General features: G+C 56.4%; 1 protein-coding gene across 4 annotated transcripts in view; it reads left to right on the top strand.

Moving 5' to 3' along the window:
- Window positions 1-1,386: 1,386 nt before the first annotated feature.
- The window catches only part of PTPRU (protein tyrosine phosphatase receptor type U), a 46,167-nt gene continuing 27,474 nt past the window's right edge, over window positions 1,387-20,079 (top strand). For 2 of the 4 annotated variants that reach the window (XM_052698549.1, XM_052698550.1), the window contains exons 1-8: window positions 1,388-1,518; window positions 10,796-10,924; window positions 15,635-15,906; window positions 16,069-16,150; window positions 16,577-16,692; window positions 16,796-16,970; window positions 17,421-17,714; window positions 19,635-19,943. In XM_052698549.1, coding sequence (XP_052554509.1) covers window positions 1,446-1,518; window positions 10,796-10,924; window positions 15,635-15,906; window positions 16,069-16,150; window positions 16,577-16,692; window positions 16,796-16,970; window positions 17,421-17,714; window positions 19,635-19,943 — 1,450 coding nt within the window. In that variant the 5' untranslated portion in view covers window positions 1,388-1,445. Of the gene's footprint in view, window positions 1,519-10,795; window positions 10,925-15,634; window positions 15,907-16,068; window positions 16,151-16,576; window positions 16,693-16,795; window positions 16,971-17,420; window positions 17,715-19,634; window positions 19,944-20,079 lie in introns of all 4 variants that reach the window. The other 2 variants (XM_052698548.1, XM_052698551.1) reach the window with 2 other exon arrangements.

The following is a 20,079-nucleotide window of genomic DNA, read 5'->3' as shown; positions in this document are numbered from 1 at the left end:
GGATGTGGTCCCAGGGACCAAACCCAGGGCTCAGCTGTATCATGAGGACACAGCTGTCCCAAGGGCACTGCCATGCTCCCAGACCATATGCTGCTCCATGGCAGGAAAGCTGGCCCACCTACAGACAGCACCCAACTCCTTCTCCTCTTCCCTGCATGGATGAAGGCCCCTGAACGGACCTGGCTGCAGCTTGGTGGTGCAGGCTGGTGCATCCTGCTCTGTGCACAGACCTGCAGCTGGCACCAGGCTGGCACTGGGGTGAATCCAGGGATGCACAGAGCCACGTGCCAGCTGCAGACCTCAGCGGTGCAGAATGGAGGGATTTAGCTTTGATTTTGCTGGTTAATGACAAATAGGCTGCGCTGTGCTGGGAGGGTGCAGTGCTTCTGCCTGGTTGGATTTTACCCCCTAAGGATAAAACAAAGGGACTCGGGGTGCAACAGCAGCACAGAGCACGCAGAGGGAAGAGCTGAGCTGGATGACAGAACTCGCCCCCCCAGCCTTTGAGTAAACATTTTCCTGCTGCAGAGGGTGCAGATGAACAAGAGCCCTTTCATCCCCTGGCACTGCCACGTCCCTATGGGCCCTGTGCAGATTTTTTTCTGCCCTTTGGATGCTTTTTTTCCCCCCTTCCCTGCCCTTGCTGCACCTCTCTCCATCCATCACCACCTGTCTGATCCCAGGGATGGTGGCACTGCGGGGTGCCACCCCACCATTGCCACTACTGCTCCCATGCAGCCGTGCTGAGCGTTCCCTGTCAACATCCTGCAACTGCGCACCCCTCAGCAGCCATGCAACCCCAAGATGCAACCAAGCATCCCCCAATCTTGCACCCCCCATCACCCCAAGCAACAGCACCCAGGGATTCCTCCTATAGCCTTTCATCACCGCTGCACAAGCGTGCACCCCCTCGAGCCGCGCACCCCACCACGCACCCCCAGAACCTCCATCCATCACGCAATCACTCACACCCCCACCTGCACCCCCCGGACCAATCACCCCCTTGCGACCACAAGCTTGCAACTTCCCCCACCTACCAACCCGCTGTCATCACGCACCCCCAACCTTACACCCCCCTACACCCCTGCTGCAACCGCGAGCCCTCAGAACCGCCTTCAGCCCCTCACAACCGCTCACTCACCCCGCAACCCTCCCCCCCCCCCAGCGGGGGCGGCACCGCGCTGCCTACTCGCCGTACGGCCGCCAGGGGGCGCCCTCTCCCCGCCCTCTCCCCGCCCTCTCTCGCTGCCCGCGGCGGTGGCGGCGGTGGAGGCGGCGGGGCCGGCGGCGCTGACGTCACGGCGGCGCGGGGCCGCCGCTATTTGAGGAGCGGGGCGGACGCGCGGGCCCCGCTGCGCCGGATCCGGGGGGCCCGCAGGAGGCGGCGGTGGCGGTGGTGTCGGCGGCCGCCCCCGGCCCCTCCGCCCCGCCGCCGCCCTCGCACCATGCGCAGCGCCCGGGCGCTGCTGCTCGCCCTCGCTTTGCGGGTTTGCGCGTTGGACACCGAGACGCCCTCCGGTGAGCGGTCGGTGCGGGGTGGGTGGGGGTCCGGTGCGTGGTTACCCCTCACTTGGAGTTTGGGGAGGGCGGTGGGTTTTTGGGTAGTACGGGGAAACTGAGGCACGGGGCGGGGATGGGGAAGCGTTCCGGGTTCGGCTGCGTCGCGGCGTTTTGCGGTGTTCGTTCGCCGTGACCGCGTGTGGTGCGGGGCTGAGCGGCTCTGCGGGGAAACTGAGGCACGGAGCTGCGCTGCTCCACTCGGGATGGAGCTGTGCCCGCAGCTCCGGGGGGTTCCGCGCCCCGGTGGCAGCTCGCCGTGGAGGCGATTCGTGTGTGAAGCGCTGCGCTTTGGGTGGTTTGGGGGGTTTTCCCCGTTTTTAGCAGGGTTTGGGGCTGGAGGTGCCGCCCCAACCGAATTCGGGCTCAGCCCCGCTGCCCCAAGCGGTGCCCTTCCGACGGACCGAGGATGCTGCGGTTCGGGTCCGTAACGCGCGGGGCTCTGTGTGCCTCCCCCCATCCCATATGGGGCCGTTATTCCATCCATCCCATCGTTAATCTCAGCGTCTCCTCCACTCTGGGACGCGCACCCTGTGCCCGCGGGATGCTCCGCTCTCCTCTCCGGAGCGCACGAACTTCAGCGGTTCGTTCCGATCACGCCGTGGCTGAGCTGTCGGCATTGCGCTGCTCGCAACGGGGGTTCCGGGGGCGCATCGCCTTGTTGTCAGGTGCTGCAGGGCAGCGGGCACCTGCTGCTCGGCTCCTTGGTGTGTGGGGCTGTACAGGGTGCCGAGCTGCTCATTTCCACCTCTTCAAGGCTTCGATGCGGAGGTGCTCCGTGGGATGCGCTGCTCGTCCCTACTGGGGGCTCTTCCAGCAGCATCCCGAGCATTCAGCGGCATTAAAATATTTGGCTTTGGATCATTCCTTTAGGAGAGGTTCCCACACTCCCGGAGTGTGGGGCTTCGCGGCGGCCTCAGGACGGTGGCATTGGGGTGGGCTGGGCTGGGGGGAGGATTGGTTTGGCCTCTCCTCTGACCCCGCATTGTCTGCGCCGAGTGAATGGAAGCGGCTGCGTTCCCTTTGTCGGGTTTGGGGTCGGGGAGCGGAACAAATGCGGCCGCGTCGCTCTGTAACGGCCGCGTCCTCATCACGAGATAATGGAGGTGATGGAGCTTCGCATCCCTGCTCTGGGTCGGGACCCCGGGGGGCTGGCCTGGGTCGGGGCTGTGCTGCTGGCAGCTGGGATGCGTTTATTTTTTGCCCTCCTGCCTTTTCTTGTTGCGCTGTGAGGAATCTTTCCCTTGGCTGCTGTTCCATCTGCGTTTCTTTGCTTTTTATGCCTCGCTTGGTGCTGCAGCGGCAGGTTATGATGCAGACCCCTCGCAGGGTCCCCAAAAGCTCACAATGCTGTCCTTGGAATGCAGCACCCTCCTCCCATACCCCCTGTTTCCATCTCTCCGTATTCCCCTCTCCCCAGCAGCACTGGGGCACAGAGGGTTTTGCTGCCTGTGGAGGTGAAGCAGAGCTGGGGGGTGGCAGAGCTCGATGCTCTTATTTCAGCCCACTCTGTGCGTGCTTTGCTTTTGCTCCGGTGCTGCTCTCCCTGGTTGTTTTCCTGGGCTGCAGGCAGTGCTGGACCTGCCCCCCGTCCTGGTGAGTCACCTCCTGGCCCGCGCTGAGCATTTTTTCCCTTATCCAAACTAAGGCAAACCTTCCAAATCTCAGCTTCCTGAGGAGCATTCGCTGCTCGTAGCCAGCAGGATCCAAGCTCTGGAAATCAGAGGTTCTGATCCTTGCCTGGGCAGCAGCAGCCCCCCCACTGCCAGCCGATGGGGACGGTGTTTTTCCTCCAAATTGAATGTTTTCCCCTATTTAGCACCAGGAAGGAGCTTGCTTTGCTCACAGCCATTTTTCAGCACAGTTCCCAGAGCCCTTGAGAACCACTCCCCCCTGGGCTCTGCTCCCTCTGCCTGCTGGTGGCACCCCTTAAAGGTCCTCTCCCAGCTGTTTGCAGCCTTGCTGCTGGTAGCCACGAAGGGGTTAAGCAGCAGGAGCAGGTAAATCCCTTCCGCATGCTCGGAGCAGGGCTGGGGAGAGCCTTATCAACACAGCCCCGCCATCTGCCTGCTTAAACCTCCATAAATAAGCTTTTTAATAATCTATTATTAACATGCACTATAATTGTCTTATTAGACGTGTCTGGGAACCTTTCGTTGCTGTGTGATTAAATGTCACATTCTCAACCCTTCTCCTCCTCCTCTCCCAAAGGCAGCTGGAGGCTTTGCTCTGCAGCTGCCCCTGAGCACCGTTTCTGTCCCTGCAGCATCGTCCCCTGGAGCATTTGCCCCATGCTGTGGCACTCGCCCAGTCCCAAAGCAGTGACAGTGGGGAACCTGAAGCTTTTCTCTCCAGGGTGAGGAGGATTCCCAACGCTTTCCCCCCCCCGGGGCTGATCTCCTCCTTCTTGGCAGCCTTCAAATAAACCCATCCTGGACACAGAGTCTCTTTCCGCTGCAGATGGCCTCTTGGAGCCCCGCTCCGCCGCTGCCTGGCAGAGCTGCTGTTGGTTTCAGTGCTGGGACGCATCCAGATGAGGGTCATGGAGGTGCTGGGCCTTGGTGCAGCTGCGGGGCATCCTGGGGACACGGGGCCGAAGGGCGGCTGTGGGCAGGAGGAGGAGGGTGAGGGCTGGCAGGCACCAGAGGCCCTTCCCCGTTGTTGCTCCAAGGGCGCTGGTGTTTGCAGAGCTGTTTCCTGGTGCACGGATCCAAAGTCCAGCACTGCTGTAAAGCTCAGCCCCGTTCTCACCCACGGGGCTGGTGCTGGGGGCGCACAGACCCGCTGGATGCTGGCAGCTCCCAGCACCGTTCCTGCTGTGCACCATGGGGTGCTGAGCACCGACTGCTCTTTGGCTTTGCCCCGTTCCTAACAGCAACCTGGCTTCTCTCAAGTCCTGGAACGAGCGCAGGGACGTCGGGTTTTAATTCCCAGCAAAGCTCGATGGCTGCGTGTTTCCGAGCCGTCCCCCAGCTGCCCGATCCTAAAGCTGAGGAGCGGACATCGGATCCCAAAGCTGAACTGCGGACATCCCCTGCGCTCCGGGCGCTGCGCCGTGCGCGGCCGCCAGAGGGAGCGGGGACAGCGGCCCCGGTGCGTGGGGAACCGGCGTGGAGCCCAGAGCAGCACGGAGCAGTGCGGTGCTGTAGATGGAGGGTGTAAATGTTGAGGCCGGAGCGATGCTCTGAATCTGCGCTTTGTGATGTAGCTTGAAAAAGAGCAGGGAATTGCCTGTCGTGGGGTGGCTGCGGCAGTGCAAGCTTCACCCTTTGGGCTGGGAGACCCCAGCAAGCTGAGCTGATTGCCCGGGCCCCTCTGTGTGCGTGAGCTCTGGTGGGACATCATTAACTTAATGAGGGCTGTGGCTTGAGCTGCTGTTTGAGCCTCGACAGCACGAGGGGACTGTGGTGACCTGATCGTGGTAACAAGGCTGCTGTCCCTGCAGTGCTGCTGGTTTGACAGAGGCAATGGCACGGAGCCCCCGGGCTGCCTGAGCCTCACGTGTGTCCCTGTGCCACAGCCATCCACTGCAGTGATCCCAATCAGTACAGATGGGAGCATGAACTGCTCCAGCCCAGTGCTTTGCCTGCCCGCATCCCGTCGCTGCAGCTGGGGCACCGTGGGGGTGATGGCATCACAGGGATGATGGCACTGCAGGGATGGAATGCTGAGACTCAGCTGCTGCTTCCCAGTGAGGGGCCTTTGGGGGCTGCCTGGGGTCTTTCTGTTGCTACTGGAGCCCCGTGCACTGAAGGAGGTGGAGCATCACATGGTGGATGAACGGATTGCAGACAAGCAGAATTTCCTTGCTTGGGTGGATCTGGAAGTGCCCTGGGACTGCACAGTTGGGGATGCCCTGGGATACAGCCATCTGTATAGGGCTGGTGTCTCTGGTCATAGGGTATCCCATATTCCTCCCATAGCCTTTATGTGGCTCCGGCAGAGCTTTTGGCTCGCTGAGAACCTCCAAAGACTTTGGCACAAAATGAGATGCGTAAGTGGTGGTGCCTGAGGGGCTCAGCACCAAATGTGAATCATTTGCCATGTCCTGGGTTGGTCCACTGGGTGCCATGTGGGACTGCACCCATCAGCAGCAAGCAGAGATCCCTCAGTGGCCCTGAATGAATGCTCTCTGCATAATGCCCAGGTTTGGCTCACCCAACTGCAGCCAGGCGGATTGGGTTGCAGGGCCACTGATCCCTATGCTCCTGTGCAGGGACAGAAGGGGCTTTTCCCAAGAGCTCTCCCCGTGCTGTTCACTTTTTTGGGGTCTTATTTTCAGCCTAACAGCCGCCTTCTGCTTCCCCTTGCTGTGTGATAACATTCCATTGATTTTGTTTCCCAGCTGACAGCAGTCCCGCTTCGCTCCTGTGTTTAACAATCTCAAAGTGAAGCAGCACATCTCAGTGCTGGAGAATTTCTGGTTTTATCAGCATCACTCATTGGGTGAATCCACTTCTGCTGCCCGGTGTCTGCATCCTCAGCCTTGATGAGGTCCCTACGTGGCCAATCCTCTGCGTGGCAGAAGCTGCAACAGATTGAAGAGAAAGGAGAAGGGCGAAGCTGTGTGATGGCCAGGATGCACCCAGTGCTGCTGTGGCTCAGTTCTGCCTCTCGTCTGCCTGCCTGCAGCAAAATGCAGGGCTTGGGTCAGAGCTGGGGCTCGGTGCAAGGCTCGATCTTGGCAAGTGTTGCTGAGTCCCTGCTGTATTTGAGCAACTGGCTGCTGTGCATTTGGGAGCAGAGCAGGGCGCTGCGCAGACTGCTTGGCACACACAGCCCTTCCCAGAGCCCCTGCGTGTTCAGGAGAAAAGAGGAATTCAGTTCTTTGACAAATGACACGGACCATTTGCAGAGCAAACCCGGCTCTGTAGACAGCGCTGCGAGCAAAAGGAGGGAGGTATTAAAAGCAATAAATAAGCTGTTGGGAAAGGCAGCGGAGGGCTCTGGTGGCTCCGGATTTACAGTGTGATCACAGCAACACCTGGAGCTGCCAGCCTGTGCTTTGCAGTGGGACTGCTCCTGCTCTGCGTGGCTGTCAGGATGCACATGGAGCAGGGAGCCCTCCCTGCAGGCATCCATTGGTAACGGGGGGCAGGAAAGGCCAGATCACCTGGTTTTTTTTAGCCATTTCCCCCCCTTCCAACCCCCCCCCAAACAGCAGGAGGAGCAGAGCTGTCAGCCCTGAGGCTTAATTGCACTGTGAGCAATCGATAACTCCAGGACCGTGGCTTTCCAAAAGCCTGCCTTTGTTTTTCTTCCTTTAGTGCAGAAGAGGCAGCCCTGACTTTGTTCATTAAGTGATGGTTCGTTATGGCAGTGCCTGTATTGCAGCTCATCAGCCCACAAACCAGCCCCATACACGTTGCCTTCTCCCTGCACTGCGTTGCATTCCTGCCCTATTTCCTATGGGACCTGGGAGTGCTGCAGCACCTCAGCACCGTTTTGGGTCCCAGCAGTGAGGGCTTTGCAGGTGGGAGCCATCAGGAGGGTCTGCAGCACCCCAGATGGGTGACGTCTGCAGCTGCTGGTGGATGGATGTTGTTCTCCCAGCCCTGTGCCAGGCGCTGGGGTTATCAGGCGTAAGTGACTTATTATGCAAATCCTCTGTCTTAATATCTGGCTATTCTCTCCCTGGAATTGCATTGGCTAAGCCCCATGCGTTATTGGAGCTGCTAATGTTTACGCATTAGCTTCTTTGGCTAATGTACAAGGCTTCAAGTTGCAAATTGACGTTCCTTACAGCTGAGCAAATTATTTTTCTATTAAACGCAATATTTAAAATGATTTGGAGAAGCAAAACAAACTACTGGCAAGAATCTTAATGTCGCTGCTTTCCATATCCTTCTAACCAGCTTTGATCGGGTCCAGGAAATGAGTCCTTTTTTTATTTTTCTTTTTAAGACATTTCTATTTTGCCAAAATGGGCGATGGAGAGAAGCGGGGATTGGGATTGTGGCAAAATCTGATGTTTGTGATGCACGTGTGGCTGTTGTGTTCGTGTCCCAAGTGCTCATCTCCCTTTTGCTGAACTCAAGGGGCTTTTAAGCTGCAGAGATTCCAGCTGGGGGGGATTTGGGGCTGGGGCAGCATTGGAGCAGAGGTGCTGCAGTGTGGGGCGTTGTGCACCAGTGGGGTCGGGAGGAGGGATGCTGCAGCGCATGGGCTGAGCTGCTGCAGGGAGCAGAGCGAGCTTGCAGGTTGCAGTTCCCAATCCCCTGTGTCTGCTGCCTGCACGTGGGAGCTTCCTTCCAGCAGAGCCTGGAATCAGCACAGCCGGGTGCTGCTGTTGGGCTGGGAGCTGTGCAGTGCTGTGTGCTTGTGGCCAGGGAACGTGCAGCATCCCCGTGTGCTCCTGGGTGTCCCTGCTACTCTGCTGCCCCATCCTGCTGCGTGTCCCATCGCTGCTGTGGCTGGAGGGAACCCGGTGCCAGCTGGGGCTGACAGAGGCGCATGGGGATGTGGGGGGGTTCCAGACTCACCGTGTCATTGCCTTGCATCTAAGGGCAGAACTGAGAGCATCTTATCCAGGTGTACAGGGGAGAGATGTTGGCTGTTGCATTAACAGCAGCTCGGGGCAGCCTGCATTTGGGGCACAGCCCTGTTTCTAAAGCCTCTCTTTGAGGTCAATGCAGCATTGCTATGGGACGCCGTGTTGGGTCCCCATCCACACATCCCTGGGATGCTCCATAACAACAAGGAGAAGCCCCTGGAGCGTGTCCCACAGTGTTAAGCAGCAAAGGACATAATTAACATCAAGGCGAGAGGAGCACCGCCTCCGTGCATGGAAGAGGTGGGCAGGCATGCCTGCTGCTCCGTGTTCTCTTTCCCTCCTTCCTCTGCATGGATCCGTCGTCTCTTCCCTCTCCATCCCCTGGGTTTCGGGGGCTGTCAGCTAATTTGGGCTGCTCCAGCATCATCTGGGATGCTCAGAGCTGTTGGCACCAGGCAGTCGTGCCCACGCTGATATTTTAATCTGCTCTTGCTGCTTGCTTCTCACCTCCTCCAGCTCTTGGAGCTGCTCCTTCCCTGGCACTGAACCAAGGCAGGGGCTGCTGCGGGGGCTCTGTGTTTCCGTTTGTAAGTTTTTAGGAAGCATCTGGGACCCCGAGCAGCTCCTGTGGAGCACGAGCTGCTGCCAGCATCCTTTGGGTGGATAAAAACCATCCTGGTGCTTGCAGGTGGGGATTTTAGGTTGCAGGGAAGCCTTGCCTTGCTTGCAAGCATGCAACACAGAATGGCCTGGGCTGGAAGGGACCTCAAGGATCACAAATCTCCAACCTTCCTGCCACAGGCAGGGCCACCAACCTCCACATTCAATACCAGACCAGGCTGCCCAGGGCCCCATCCAACCTGGCCTTGAACACCTCCAGGGATGGAACATCCACAGGGCATGTTGATAAACCCTCAGTTTTTGGGGAGTGGCGTGAAGGTATCTGACTCTGTACCTTGCATGCACAGCTGCAGGAGGACACTGGGTTGGACAGTGGGATGTGGGGGTCTGGGAGCTCAGGTGATGCCATGCAGTGTGGAGAAGGGGCTGTGCAGGCAGAGCGGTGAGGATGCTCTGTGAGAGCAGAGATGGGGGATCCTTCATTGGGACACAAGGCTCAGCCAGCTCCACGTGCCTCCCAGAGCCCTGTGGCTCTCTGGGGTGGAATAAATCATCCCCACAAACAAATTTCTCCCTTTCCAAATACCCACTCAACAGACTTCAGACAGAAAACGTGCTCTTGGTTTTTTTTTCTCCCCCAAAATCACTTAGAAATTTCCAACACTTTTGCACTTTTTTCCTTTCCTTCGAGGGAAAAATTGATCACTTCTCCTTCCCATTGGGGAGCTGAGCCAGGTGGTGGGTGCTGTCAGATCCGGAGATGCTGCGATGGGAAGAAGCTGGGAGTGCATCCACACACAGCACTGCCACGCAGGGCTGGCACAGCACAAATGATCCTTTTAGTGAGAGGCTCTGAGAAAGCAGGCAGGCTCCGTTCCTTGGTGCTCTGAATGGGAGAAGATTTGCTTTTAGTCCTTCTAAAAGAAGTTTCCCATTCTTGTTGTTCTGAGGAGGAAAGAAAGCTCGATGCTGAGGCTGGAGTGCTCCCCAGTGCTTTAAACACTGAGTGTAAAGGGAGAGAAAAGCTCAGTTCTGTTCTCATATATCTTAAGTGTTGGGAAGAACGATTTTGTGCATGTCTTGCAGTAGTGGGTTTGGTAAGCTGGCTGTTTTGGTGCTCTTTGGAGATCTGTGAGGTCCCTGCCCTTCAAGCCCACATAACCCAGCACTGGGAGGTTTAATTTGGGATTAAAATACAAAAAACCCACAAGTGTCACCCTGACCTGTGTTCTGCTTTCCCACTGACCCATTAGGGGACATTTGCCTTTCTCCTCCTGTTTGCTCACGGCTTTCCTAACATGCTTGCCCTCACCAGCCCAGGGGCTTAATTCCCCCTGGAGGCCCTTCCTTGTAATCAGTGATTTTAGTAAAACATTGGGGCAGTGTTAATGAGGCAGCCTGCAACAGCTCCCCAGATCTCATTGTCCTGGGGGAGGATGGATGGATGGATGGATGGATGGATGGATGGATGGATGGATGGAAGGGTGGAGAAGGGATGGATTTGGAGCCCTACAGACCACAAATGCTTTGGTGCAGCTTTCAGCTTTGCTCTTTGCAAAGGGAAAGAAACAGCTGAAGGTGCTCAGAGGTGACAGCCTGTAGCTGGGAGTCCAGCAGTGCAGTTGCTGTTGTTGCTGCTGGAAGTCTTGTCTGAGGCTTGGCACTGTTGTGGCAGCAGTGTGCAGATCTGCTGGGCTCATGGTCTGAAGGCCAAAGCGAGGGCTGTGCAGTTGTGGGTTCTTGTGCAATGGCTGCAGCCAGTGCTGTTTTGTGGGGGAAATTCCTGTTTTAGTAGCAAAGCCTCTGGGAAGTGAAGCTGTGACCTTGCTCCTGTGCTGCAGCTCGAGTCGGATCATGGATTCATTTAAGTTGAAAAGACCTCTGAGGTCATTGAGTCAGCTGTGACCTCCCTGGGGCCGAGGCCTGGCAGCTCATCTCACTGCATGGCAGAGGAGGGGGAGAGGCACGGGGCAGCTTTGCTCCTGTGTTTGCAGGAGTGGGAGTGGGGGGATGGCTGGGTGCACCTCAATATTGTGTAGGGTGCGACAGCATCCATCCCAGCTGGGCTTCTGGGGACACAGCAGCTGCTTTCCGGGGCTGATCTGTGTGTCTGTCTGTCCGCAGCGGGCTGCACCTTCGAGGAGGACGACGATCTGAACCAGTGTGAGTACAGCCAGGGTGAGGATGATGACTTCGGGTGGGAGTTGGTCCGCAGCTACATGATGCCACACCTGACGGCCGACCTGCCCCACGGTGAGTCCCAACCCCAAACCCACAGCTGGTCACATGCCTGGGATGGGAATTGGCCCTGGGTTGACTTGATTCACCCTCCGTCTCGTGGTCGGTGGGATGCTGCTGTGCCCCACGGCAAGGTGTGATGAGCTGTGTTGGTCCTTAATGTGGCCCTGGGGATGTCACAGTTTGGGGACACAGGACTTGAGGCTGTGCTGCAGGGAGGCGTGCCCCCAGTCTGGGCTTTCCTTGCAGCAGTGCCAGGATGGTACCCAAAATCCCTCCTTAAAGGCACCTCTGCTCTTTTCTTTCTGCTGTATTTGATGGCTAGTGAGAAATCCCCATCTCCAGGAGTCATGGGAAAGGGAGCAGTGTGCTTCTGGCTCTTGTGATACGGGCAGATGCTCGTGGCTGTGAGCTGCAGGCAGCCCTGACGTCTCAGGAGCTGTGAGAGAAAAAAATGCAGAGGGAGATTTTTCTCTTCTCTTTTGTCTTTTTCACATCACTTTCAAGCCACTCGTTGTTACTTCGTGGGTCTGGATCCTTGCTGTGATGGCTGGGATGGGGGGACTGCTGTAAGCCCCCTCTCTGGGCAGTGCCCTGGGTGACATTTGGGGTTAAAGGGGGGTTGGCACATCCTGGGCACCCAAAGCAGTCTTCTGCCACAGGAATAATTACAGATAATGGAGATAATTGCTTTAAACTGAGCTAACCTAATTTGTTCCTTGATGGGGCTTTGACCTGGGGGCAGTGAGGAGGGAAGCGGAGCTGGGGAGGGGATGCTGGGGGTTGATGTCAGAGCCTCAAACCTGTAATTGGAGTTTCTGCTCAGTTTTCAGCTGCAATTTAAAAGCAGCAACGAAGCATACCAGTTTGAAGCCAGGGGGCTTGCAGGTTGCTGGAGCCTGCAGCATGGCATGGTGCAGCCCATGGATGTGCAGGGAAGGGGTCCCAGCCCCAGCATGGGTCAGCGAGCAGTGGGTGGCACTAGCAGGGTGCTCAGCTCCTTCCAGGGGGCTCCCCAAGGTGCCCCACCAGCACAAACATCATTGCACAGCTCCAGGATCCCTCCGGGGAGCACTTCACAAAGGAGTCTCGTGGTCTTGGATTAAAATGAGTTTTTCTTGGAGATCAGCCAGCTTCGAGAGCACAGGATTTATTGGAGCGGATGCTGGCTGCAGGCCACCCGCCTCTACCTTTTTTTCCCCTCTTTCTTTTTGTTTTCTTGCTGTGTTTGTTTTTCCCTCTCTTTCCATCTTGACTTGTCTCCCTCTTTCTCATAAAGAAGACGGATGGGGCTCTCCCACGTTGCAGTTTTGCTTTTTCAGCTTGTTTCTGGGCTGCAGCCACACTTGGGCTGAAGATGGGCTGGGATTGCTGGAGTGATGTTGGGATCTGTTGGATGGAGCAGGTGCAGGACGGAGCACTGCTTCGTGAACAGCATCTTTTGCTAGGTTTGCATTGCAAAGCATTGAAAAGTTTTCCTTCCAAACTCAGTGATACTAAAAAGATCCCTCTGTGGAGCAGCTGCTTCCCTGCTTGTCTCTTCTATAAATCACATGCTGAGCACTGGGGCTCAGAAAACTGGCCTTGATTTTGGTTCCCAGATGTGGCACCTCTGAGCCCCCACGTGATGGTGGGGTTGGTGCTGGGGCTCTCTGGGGAGATGCTCAGGGCAGGAGCTGGGTGCTGCTGCTCACCTCATGTGCTGCTTTGCTGCCTCTTTGTAGCTTTCCATTTTTATCCCCTCTTTGTGGTTTCCTGGGATAAAAACTGAATGAGATGTGAAGTTGGGGGAGGAGGGGGGAGAAGGGCTGGATTGTTGCTGGTGCTCCCAAAGCACCTGGTTGGGATCTGAGGGAGGGTTCATGTCCTCAGATGGGGAAGCAAGGCTGGAGACCTTGCAGAAGGACTCTGCAGGGACAGGTCCAGGGCTTGCCATACACAGCCTCCGGAAGCAGAGGGAATTTTGCAGCTCAGACCTCAGATTCTCCTTGCTGACAACTTTAACCTACCGATGTGCTGTTTTTCCCATTGGGAACACAGCCAGAAACTTATTTCTGTTTTCATTCGAGATGTTATTTAGCGCTTTTAAGACTCTTCTGCGTCTCCGCAGAGCAGTTGGGCTTCTCCTTGGAAACACACCTGAAAACTGAATTAAATTACATTGCCCGTGTCCTCCCAGGGAGAGGGGCTGCCCGTCCTGGAGGGGGTGGCTCATTACTCCTGGTGACAAGGCGAGGTGACAGCCCGCAGGGCTGGTGTGTCAATTAAAGCTGACCTTACATTGGATTGAACAGCAGAGAAAGGATTTACCAAACGAAGCACAGCATCGATCAGACTCTCTGCTCTAATGGACTCAGTGCTGCTGGGGAGGAAAGGTTTCCTGGGGGGCTGCAGGCATCCTGGTGGGTCGTGTCCCCTTCCTGTGGCTGCTGAAGATGCCCGTTTCATGTGAGGCTTGGGAATAATTCCCATTGTGCTTTTTGGAGTGGGTCTTGCTGTACTGCCAGCGTATGGACAGGGCTCAGAAAACACAGCTGTGGTACAGCACTGCACTCTGGCTGCCCGGCCCCGTGGCTCTGGGATGCTGCAGGGCAGGGATGCAGCCTCTCTGCGTTCTGGGTTCTGGCTCTGCTTGAGGCAATTAGGATAATGTTTAATTGCAAGCCCTGTGGGGCTGCACGGTGCGCTGGGACCGAGTGCTGCAGTCCCCGCGTGCTGGCATTGCCCCACTGCTGCTCCTGGGGGCACCCAGATGGGGCTGTGCTGCCTTGAGAAATGGGCTGTATTGAAAAACAGCCAGAAACATGCCGAAATTTGGAAAAATACCTGCAAGAAAGCCTGAGGGATGTTGCACCCATCCAGCCTATTGCCAGAGCGAGGAGGAGCTGCCAGCCAGGGCTCCACGTTTGGCGATGATGCTGCAGCAGCAGTCCCATCAGACACAGCTCAGTCGTTCAAATAACTCCTTGGGGGTCTAATTTTAGTCTCAGCCTCCTTATTTCTCACGTCCTCTGGTTTTATTTGTGGGCAGGAGGAAGGGCACCGTGTCCTGATGGGAGCCTGAAAGGTCAGGTGGGCTGAAGTTGCTTTCAGAGGCGTCCCGTGGGTTGGTGTGGGATTTTGGCAATAATTTTGATGGGAGAAAAAGGAAAAGAAAAAAAACAAAAAGCACCATGACAGCTACAGAAGGAATAGCCACACGCTGGCTTCCTCTCTCTCTGTGAAATGCAGCTGTGTTATCTGAGGAAAATTAAGTTTATTTCACCCTGAATGTCTGCCTGGAAGGGCTCAGATGCGGAGTGGCAATGCAGACCTGTGGATACAGCCCAAATTTTAGGTTTTTTGGTTTTTTTTTTTTGGTGATTTCATTTCTTTCCCCTTTTGTTCACTGGTTCCCATCCCTAAGGATGCGATGGAGGAGGTGCTGTGGTGCAGCGCTGCCTTTCCCCAGGTGCAGGAGGGAGCAGCCATGAGTGCAGCTCCCAGGCACGTGGACGTCCCCGTGCCTTTGCTAGGCTCACTGGGTGCCCAAGAGCTGCTTGGTGGGAGGACAGTGCGTGGATTCATGTAAATTAAACAGCGGTGAGAACTATTAATTATTAAGGGGCTGCTGTCAGGAAAACAATGGTTGACTTGGATTAATGGCCTGGCTTTGTTAGTTACAGCATGTGCAGTTATTAAAGTGGATGGAATATGAATGATTTTGTCTTTGCTGGAGTGGGTTAGAGGCAGAGCTGCCCGTGGGACCCCAATGGCTGCAGGACTCTGCTCCTCCATGGCAGGGTTTTGCTGTGCAGCCTACAGGGTGGGTGATTGCATTTTGGGTCCCCTTTGGGTGTTCAGTCCTTATGGATGAGCATCGGCACCTCTGGTGGCTTTGGGTTGCAGCAATGCCTGCTGGTGGGGAACCGAAGGCTCTGGGGATGGGGACAGCAGGATGTGGGCATCCCTGTGGGCCCATTATGCTGGTAGGCACTTTTATCCCTACGAGAGCCTGCTGAGCACAGTTTAAAATCAGCAACAACTGCGTGCTCAATGATACGAAGGAAATGAGAATTAAATAGGTCGGGTCAGGGTGGGGGCTCACCGCTGGAGCTGTGGGCATTAATGGGAAGCTGCAGGGTCTGCATCAAAGCCATTAAGGGCTTGGAGGCACGTGCAGTGCGGTTTGGTGTCACAGGGGGACAGTCTGCCTCAGCCTTCCCTCATCACAGAATCACAGAATGGCCAGGGTTGAAGGGGCTTCAAGGATGATGAAGCTCCAACCCCGCTGCCACACGCAGGGCCACCAACCTCCCCATTTCATAGCAGTCCAGGCTGCCCAGGGCCCCATCCAACCTGGCCTTGAACACCTCCAGGGATGGACGGGGCATCACAGCCTCTCTGGGCAGCTGTTCCAGCACCTCACCGCTCTCATAGCAAAGAACTTCCCCTGACATCCAACCTCAATCTGCCCTCCCTCAACTTCAAACCGTTTCCCCTCATCCTGCTGTTATCTCCCCTTTCAAAGAGTTGATTCCCCTCCTGTTTATAAGCTCCCTTTAGGTACTGCAGGCTGCAATGAGGTCACCCTGCAGCCTTGTTATCTCCATGCTGAACAAGCCCAGCTCCCTCAGCCTGTCTTCATAGGGGAGCTGCTGCAGCCCCCTGATCATCTTCGTGTCCCCAACCCAGGGCTGAGTCCAGGCACAGTTGCACGCTCTCCCTCCTCTCCCTTTCCCTCAGGCTCCTACCTGATGGTGAACGCCTCGCAGCATGCCGCCGGTCAGCGGGCCCACCTGCTCTTCCAGGCGCTGAGCGAGAACGACACGCACTGCCTGCAGTTCAGCTACTTCATGTACAGCCGCGATGGCCACAGCCCTGGCACCCTCAGTGCCTACGTGCGGGTGATGGGGGGCCCGGTGGGCAGCGCGGTCTGGAATGCCTCAGGCTCCCACGGCCGCCAGTGGCACCAGGCTGAGCTGGCCGTCAGCTTGTTCTGGCCCAGCGAGTACCAGGTGAGTCCTCCCCGGATGCCCTCGTCCCTTACAGACCCCGTGTCACCTGCTATAAATGTGCCTTAAAATCCCTTTGCTCAGGAGATGGGGCCAGCTCCAAAGGCTCTGTCCCGGGTTAGGGGACCGCTCCGCCGCGCCTGACCCCTCTGTTCTGTGCCACAGGTCCTCTTCGAGGCGGTGATCTCCAGCGAGCGCCGGGGCTACCTGGGCTTGGATGACATCCTGCTCTTGAATTATCCGTGCTGTGAGTGCAGGTGGAAGCTGGGGGTGCTGCTGCGTGGTGGGTGCTGCTGGGCTGGGATGCTCCTAGGGACTGCGAGCGCTGGGGTGCAGCCTTGTGGCACCTGAATGTCCTGTTGTCACCAGGGTGCTGGAGGTCCCATCTCGTTGGGCAGCCTTACCTCCATCACCGGCAGCTCCTGCATTGCTTCGGTTGTTAAAGGGCCTTGGTGAAGTGCTGGCTTCTGCAGGGATGGAGGTCCTACCCTAGGGGCATCTCTGTGGGCTTCTTGGGAGGGATCCAGGGCTGGGCTGTGCAGGTGGGACTCGAGCCCATCCTTTACTTGAAGGAAGTTGCCAGCTGCGAGCTTGGCTCCAACTGGGCAAGTTTTGGGGCATAAGATATGAGGCAGACGAGAGTCTCCTTAATACTTCTTTTGTTCTATGACAGCAAAAGCCCCTCACTTCTCCCGCCTGGGTGACGTGGAGGTGAACGCGGGGCAAAATGCCACCTTCCAGTGTGTGGCTGCTGGCAAGGCTGCCGAGGCAGAGCGCTTCCTCATGCAGGTGAGATCTGTGCGTGGCAAGGATTTGGTCCTCGAGGGCCACGTTTGGTGGCTCCGAGTGCCACGCTGAGCCCTCCTCATGCTTTTCTCTCCCCACTGGGCAGAGGCAGAGTGGCGAAGTGGTCCCCGCTGCCTCCGTGAAGCACATCAGTCACCGGCGCTTCCTGGCCACCTTCCAGCTGGACGAAGTGTCCAAGGGTGAGCAGGACCTGTATCGCTGTGTCACCCAGTCCAGCCGTGGCTCTGGGGTCTCCAATTTTGCTGAGCTCATTGTGAAAGGTGGGTGCCCACTGTCATCTCGATGCACTGCGCTCCTTCTCGCTCCTGATTCCGTCAGGGCACTGAGATTGAATTCACTCGCTGCAAACAAGTCAGCATGCAGTGGCTCAACATAAAACTGGGACGCTGTCTTTCCCACTGGCCTTAGTTCATTGATTCTTGCTTGCAGTTGAAGGGAATTAATTCATTCCGATGAAACTTTGTGGCACCTTAGTGAATGCCAGGCAATGCATCTTCTACAAATAATCAGATTTGGTCATATGGAACCTTGATGCTTCCAGGGGTTGTTAGAGAGATGCGTGGCATGCAGCACGGGCTGACAATTAATGTCTGGTTTGTGTTGAATACTCCGGTGTCATTCCCTTATCAGTTTTGCTTGTCCTCTGGGCATGCATGCTCCAGCTTTGGGATGGGGTGAGATGCTCCAGCTGCTTCTCCTCTCTCTTCCAGAGCCTCCAACACCCATCGCACCCCCCCAGCTGCTGCGGGCTGGCTCCACTTACCTCATCATCCAGCTCAACACCAACTCCATCATCGGCGACGGCCCCATCGTGCGCAAGGAGATAGAATACCGCATGACCTCGGGGCCGTGGTCAGAGGTGCACGCTGTCAACATGCAGACCTACAAACTCTGGCACCTGGATCCTGACACAGAGTATGAGATCAGTGTCCTGCTGACACGGCCTGGTGAAGGGGGCACAGGCAAACCGGGACCCCCCCTCATCAGCCGCACCAAGTGTGCAGGTGGGTTGGCTCCTTTCTGGGAGCTTATTTTATTGTTTTTAACCAGCCAAGCCTGACTGCTCTTGATGGAGGGGCTGTGGTGCCTGTCCTTGTGGGCGCTCCTTTGAGAGTGCTATGCCAGCAGCATCCTTCCTTATGAGCTTGAAAGCAGCCACCGGGGCACAGGGATGGGTTTGTCCCTGCATTGTCATCGTGCTGGTAACAGCAGCAAGCTGGGACCTGCCACCCCTATGCACGTTGTCCCTGTGGTGTCACACCAATGCATGGCAGGAGTGGAGCAGGAACAGCTGCAGGGCTGGGATGTTCTGGGCTGGAGCATTGCAGCTCTGGCCATGTCTGTGACCCTGGGGGCCTGGCTTCTGACATTGGTAGAGAAGCAGATCTGGAGGTGCAAACCCTCAGCAGGGTGCAGCAGCAGCCTGGGGCTGGAAGGAGCATTTCTCCCAGTTAATTCTTACAGGTGCTGCAAGTAAGACTGGGTTTCATGATTACCTCCAAGCTGATCAGAGCCGCTCTGTGTTCGATTTCCAACCGTCTCCACCTCCAGTCTAGGCTTCCAGTGCTCTTCCAGTGTGATACAAGCATAGATTTCACTCCTAACCTAGCGCATGGTGGGATCAAGCAACTGTTGTTCTTCTACCAGAGAAGCAGCTGCATTTCCATATCCTCCTGGATGTGCCAGCCATCATTCTGCAGCATCTCTGGACCAGTCCATGGTGGCAGTGGGCTTTGCAGAATCTGATCCAAAAGGACCCTGGAAGAATCCACTTAAAGGATAAATGCATCCTGCCCTGGAGCAATAGGAGATGCCCAGTGCTGTTACCCATGTTTGACACTGTGCCTGTGTCCGTGCAGCTGTGTTAGCAACTGTGAGCACGGGTGGCTTGGCACTGGCACTAATTGCATGGAAATATTCAGTGATGTTGGTGCCTGCAGACATCCTCGTTAGCTGAGCTCTTGCTGAATTGCTATTCGTATCTGTGTTTGTTGGCCTGGGGATGCTGGGCTGTCTGCTCCCTACTGATCATTTAAATGCGCTGGAATAAGGAGATGGGTTCTTGATGGGTGAAGAAGGTGATGGGTTGGTTGCTGATGGTGATGGGGGTGAGAATCTTCATTCTGCTAATGGTGGTACCAAAGCTGAGTCCTTGAACCAGGCATAGAAGGGACTCAGACTGGGAGTGCAGGCACTGAGGACATCCTTTGAGGAGGGCATCTGGAGCATCCAGTGAGGTTGCAAATACCTTCTGCAGCCCTGAGTTGCCCAAAGTTTTCCTTGGCACAAATCCCATGGAAATTTGCAGCATGGATTCTCCCTGAAGATCTGTTCTAGGATGGGCCAGGCCCTCAAAAATTCACTCTCATCATCCTTTCCTCACCCTTTAGGTCCTGAAAGGAATTAACTGGAGGTAACACAGACCACTCATATGCATACTCTTGGCAAGGGAGCTTGGCTCCTTCTATTTATGCAAATGATAATTAATTTTTTTTTACTCACTCTGTCCTGTTGAGAGTTTGCCATCAGCTTGATGGACAGCTGAGGGCTGCCACCTCAGTTGCAGTGTTGGGAGGCACACTGCTGCACACTGCTGTGCTCCCAGTGTCCCATTCATGGGTGAGGAGGAGCAGAGGTAGTGCTGGTGGCCTTGGAAGTCACAGGATGGTGAGGTGGGAAGGGTCCATCTGGCTCACCAAGTCCAGCAGGGCTGCCCAGGACCACATCCAGCTCGCATTGGAGAATCTCCAAGGAGGAGACTCCACAATCTGGGCAACATGGGGCAGCAAGCCTGTTTAGAGCTCAGGGTTGCTGTGCACGCCTGCCGTACTTCCACTCTATGAAGTCTTCCCCTCCGTGCAATCGAAGCTGCTTTAGCTTAAACACTTACAGCAATGTATTTTGATTCTGTCTCTCCCTGGCAGAGCCCATGCGGGCCCCTAAAGGCCTGGCTTTCTCCGAGATCCAATCCAGGCAGCTGACATTGCAATGGGAGCCTCTGGGCTACAACCTGACCCGCTGCCACACGTACAGCGTCTCGCTGTGCTATCGCTACCTGGTGGGCAGTGGCCTCAACCAGACCTTCCGTGAGTGTGCCAAGATGGAGCGCAACGCCAACCGCTACACCATCAAAAACCTGCTGCCCTACAGGAACATCCACGTCAAGCTCATCCTCTCCAACCCCGAGGGCCGTAAGGAGGGCAAGGAGGTGACGTTCCAGACGGATGAGGACGGTAGGGATAACCCACACGTGAAGGGTTTGGGAGGAATGCTGTGGGTTGGTTGGATCGTGATGGGGCGGTGTGTCTACCCAGAGACGTCCCCGTCCTGTAGGATTTTAGCCGTGTCCCATGCAGTGATGCCCATCTC

The sequence above is a fragment of the Tympanuchus pallidicinctus genome, unplaced genomic scaffold (assembly GCF_026119805.1).
Source record: "Tympanuchus pallidicinctus isolate F22 unplaced genomic scaffold, pur_lepc_1.0 scaffold33, whole genome shotgun sequence".
NCBI classification, from domain to species: domain Eukaryota; kingdom Metazoa; phylum Chordata; class Aves; order Galliformes; family Phasianidae; genus Tympanuchus; species Tympanuchus pallidicinctus.
The sequence above is the reverse complement of the archived record's forward strand: the minus strand, read 5'-3'. Positions and strand labels throughout refer to the sequence as shown.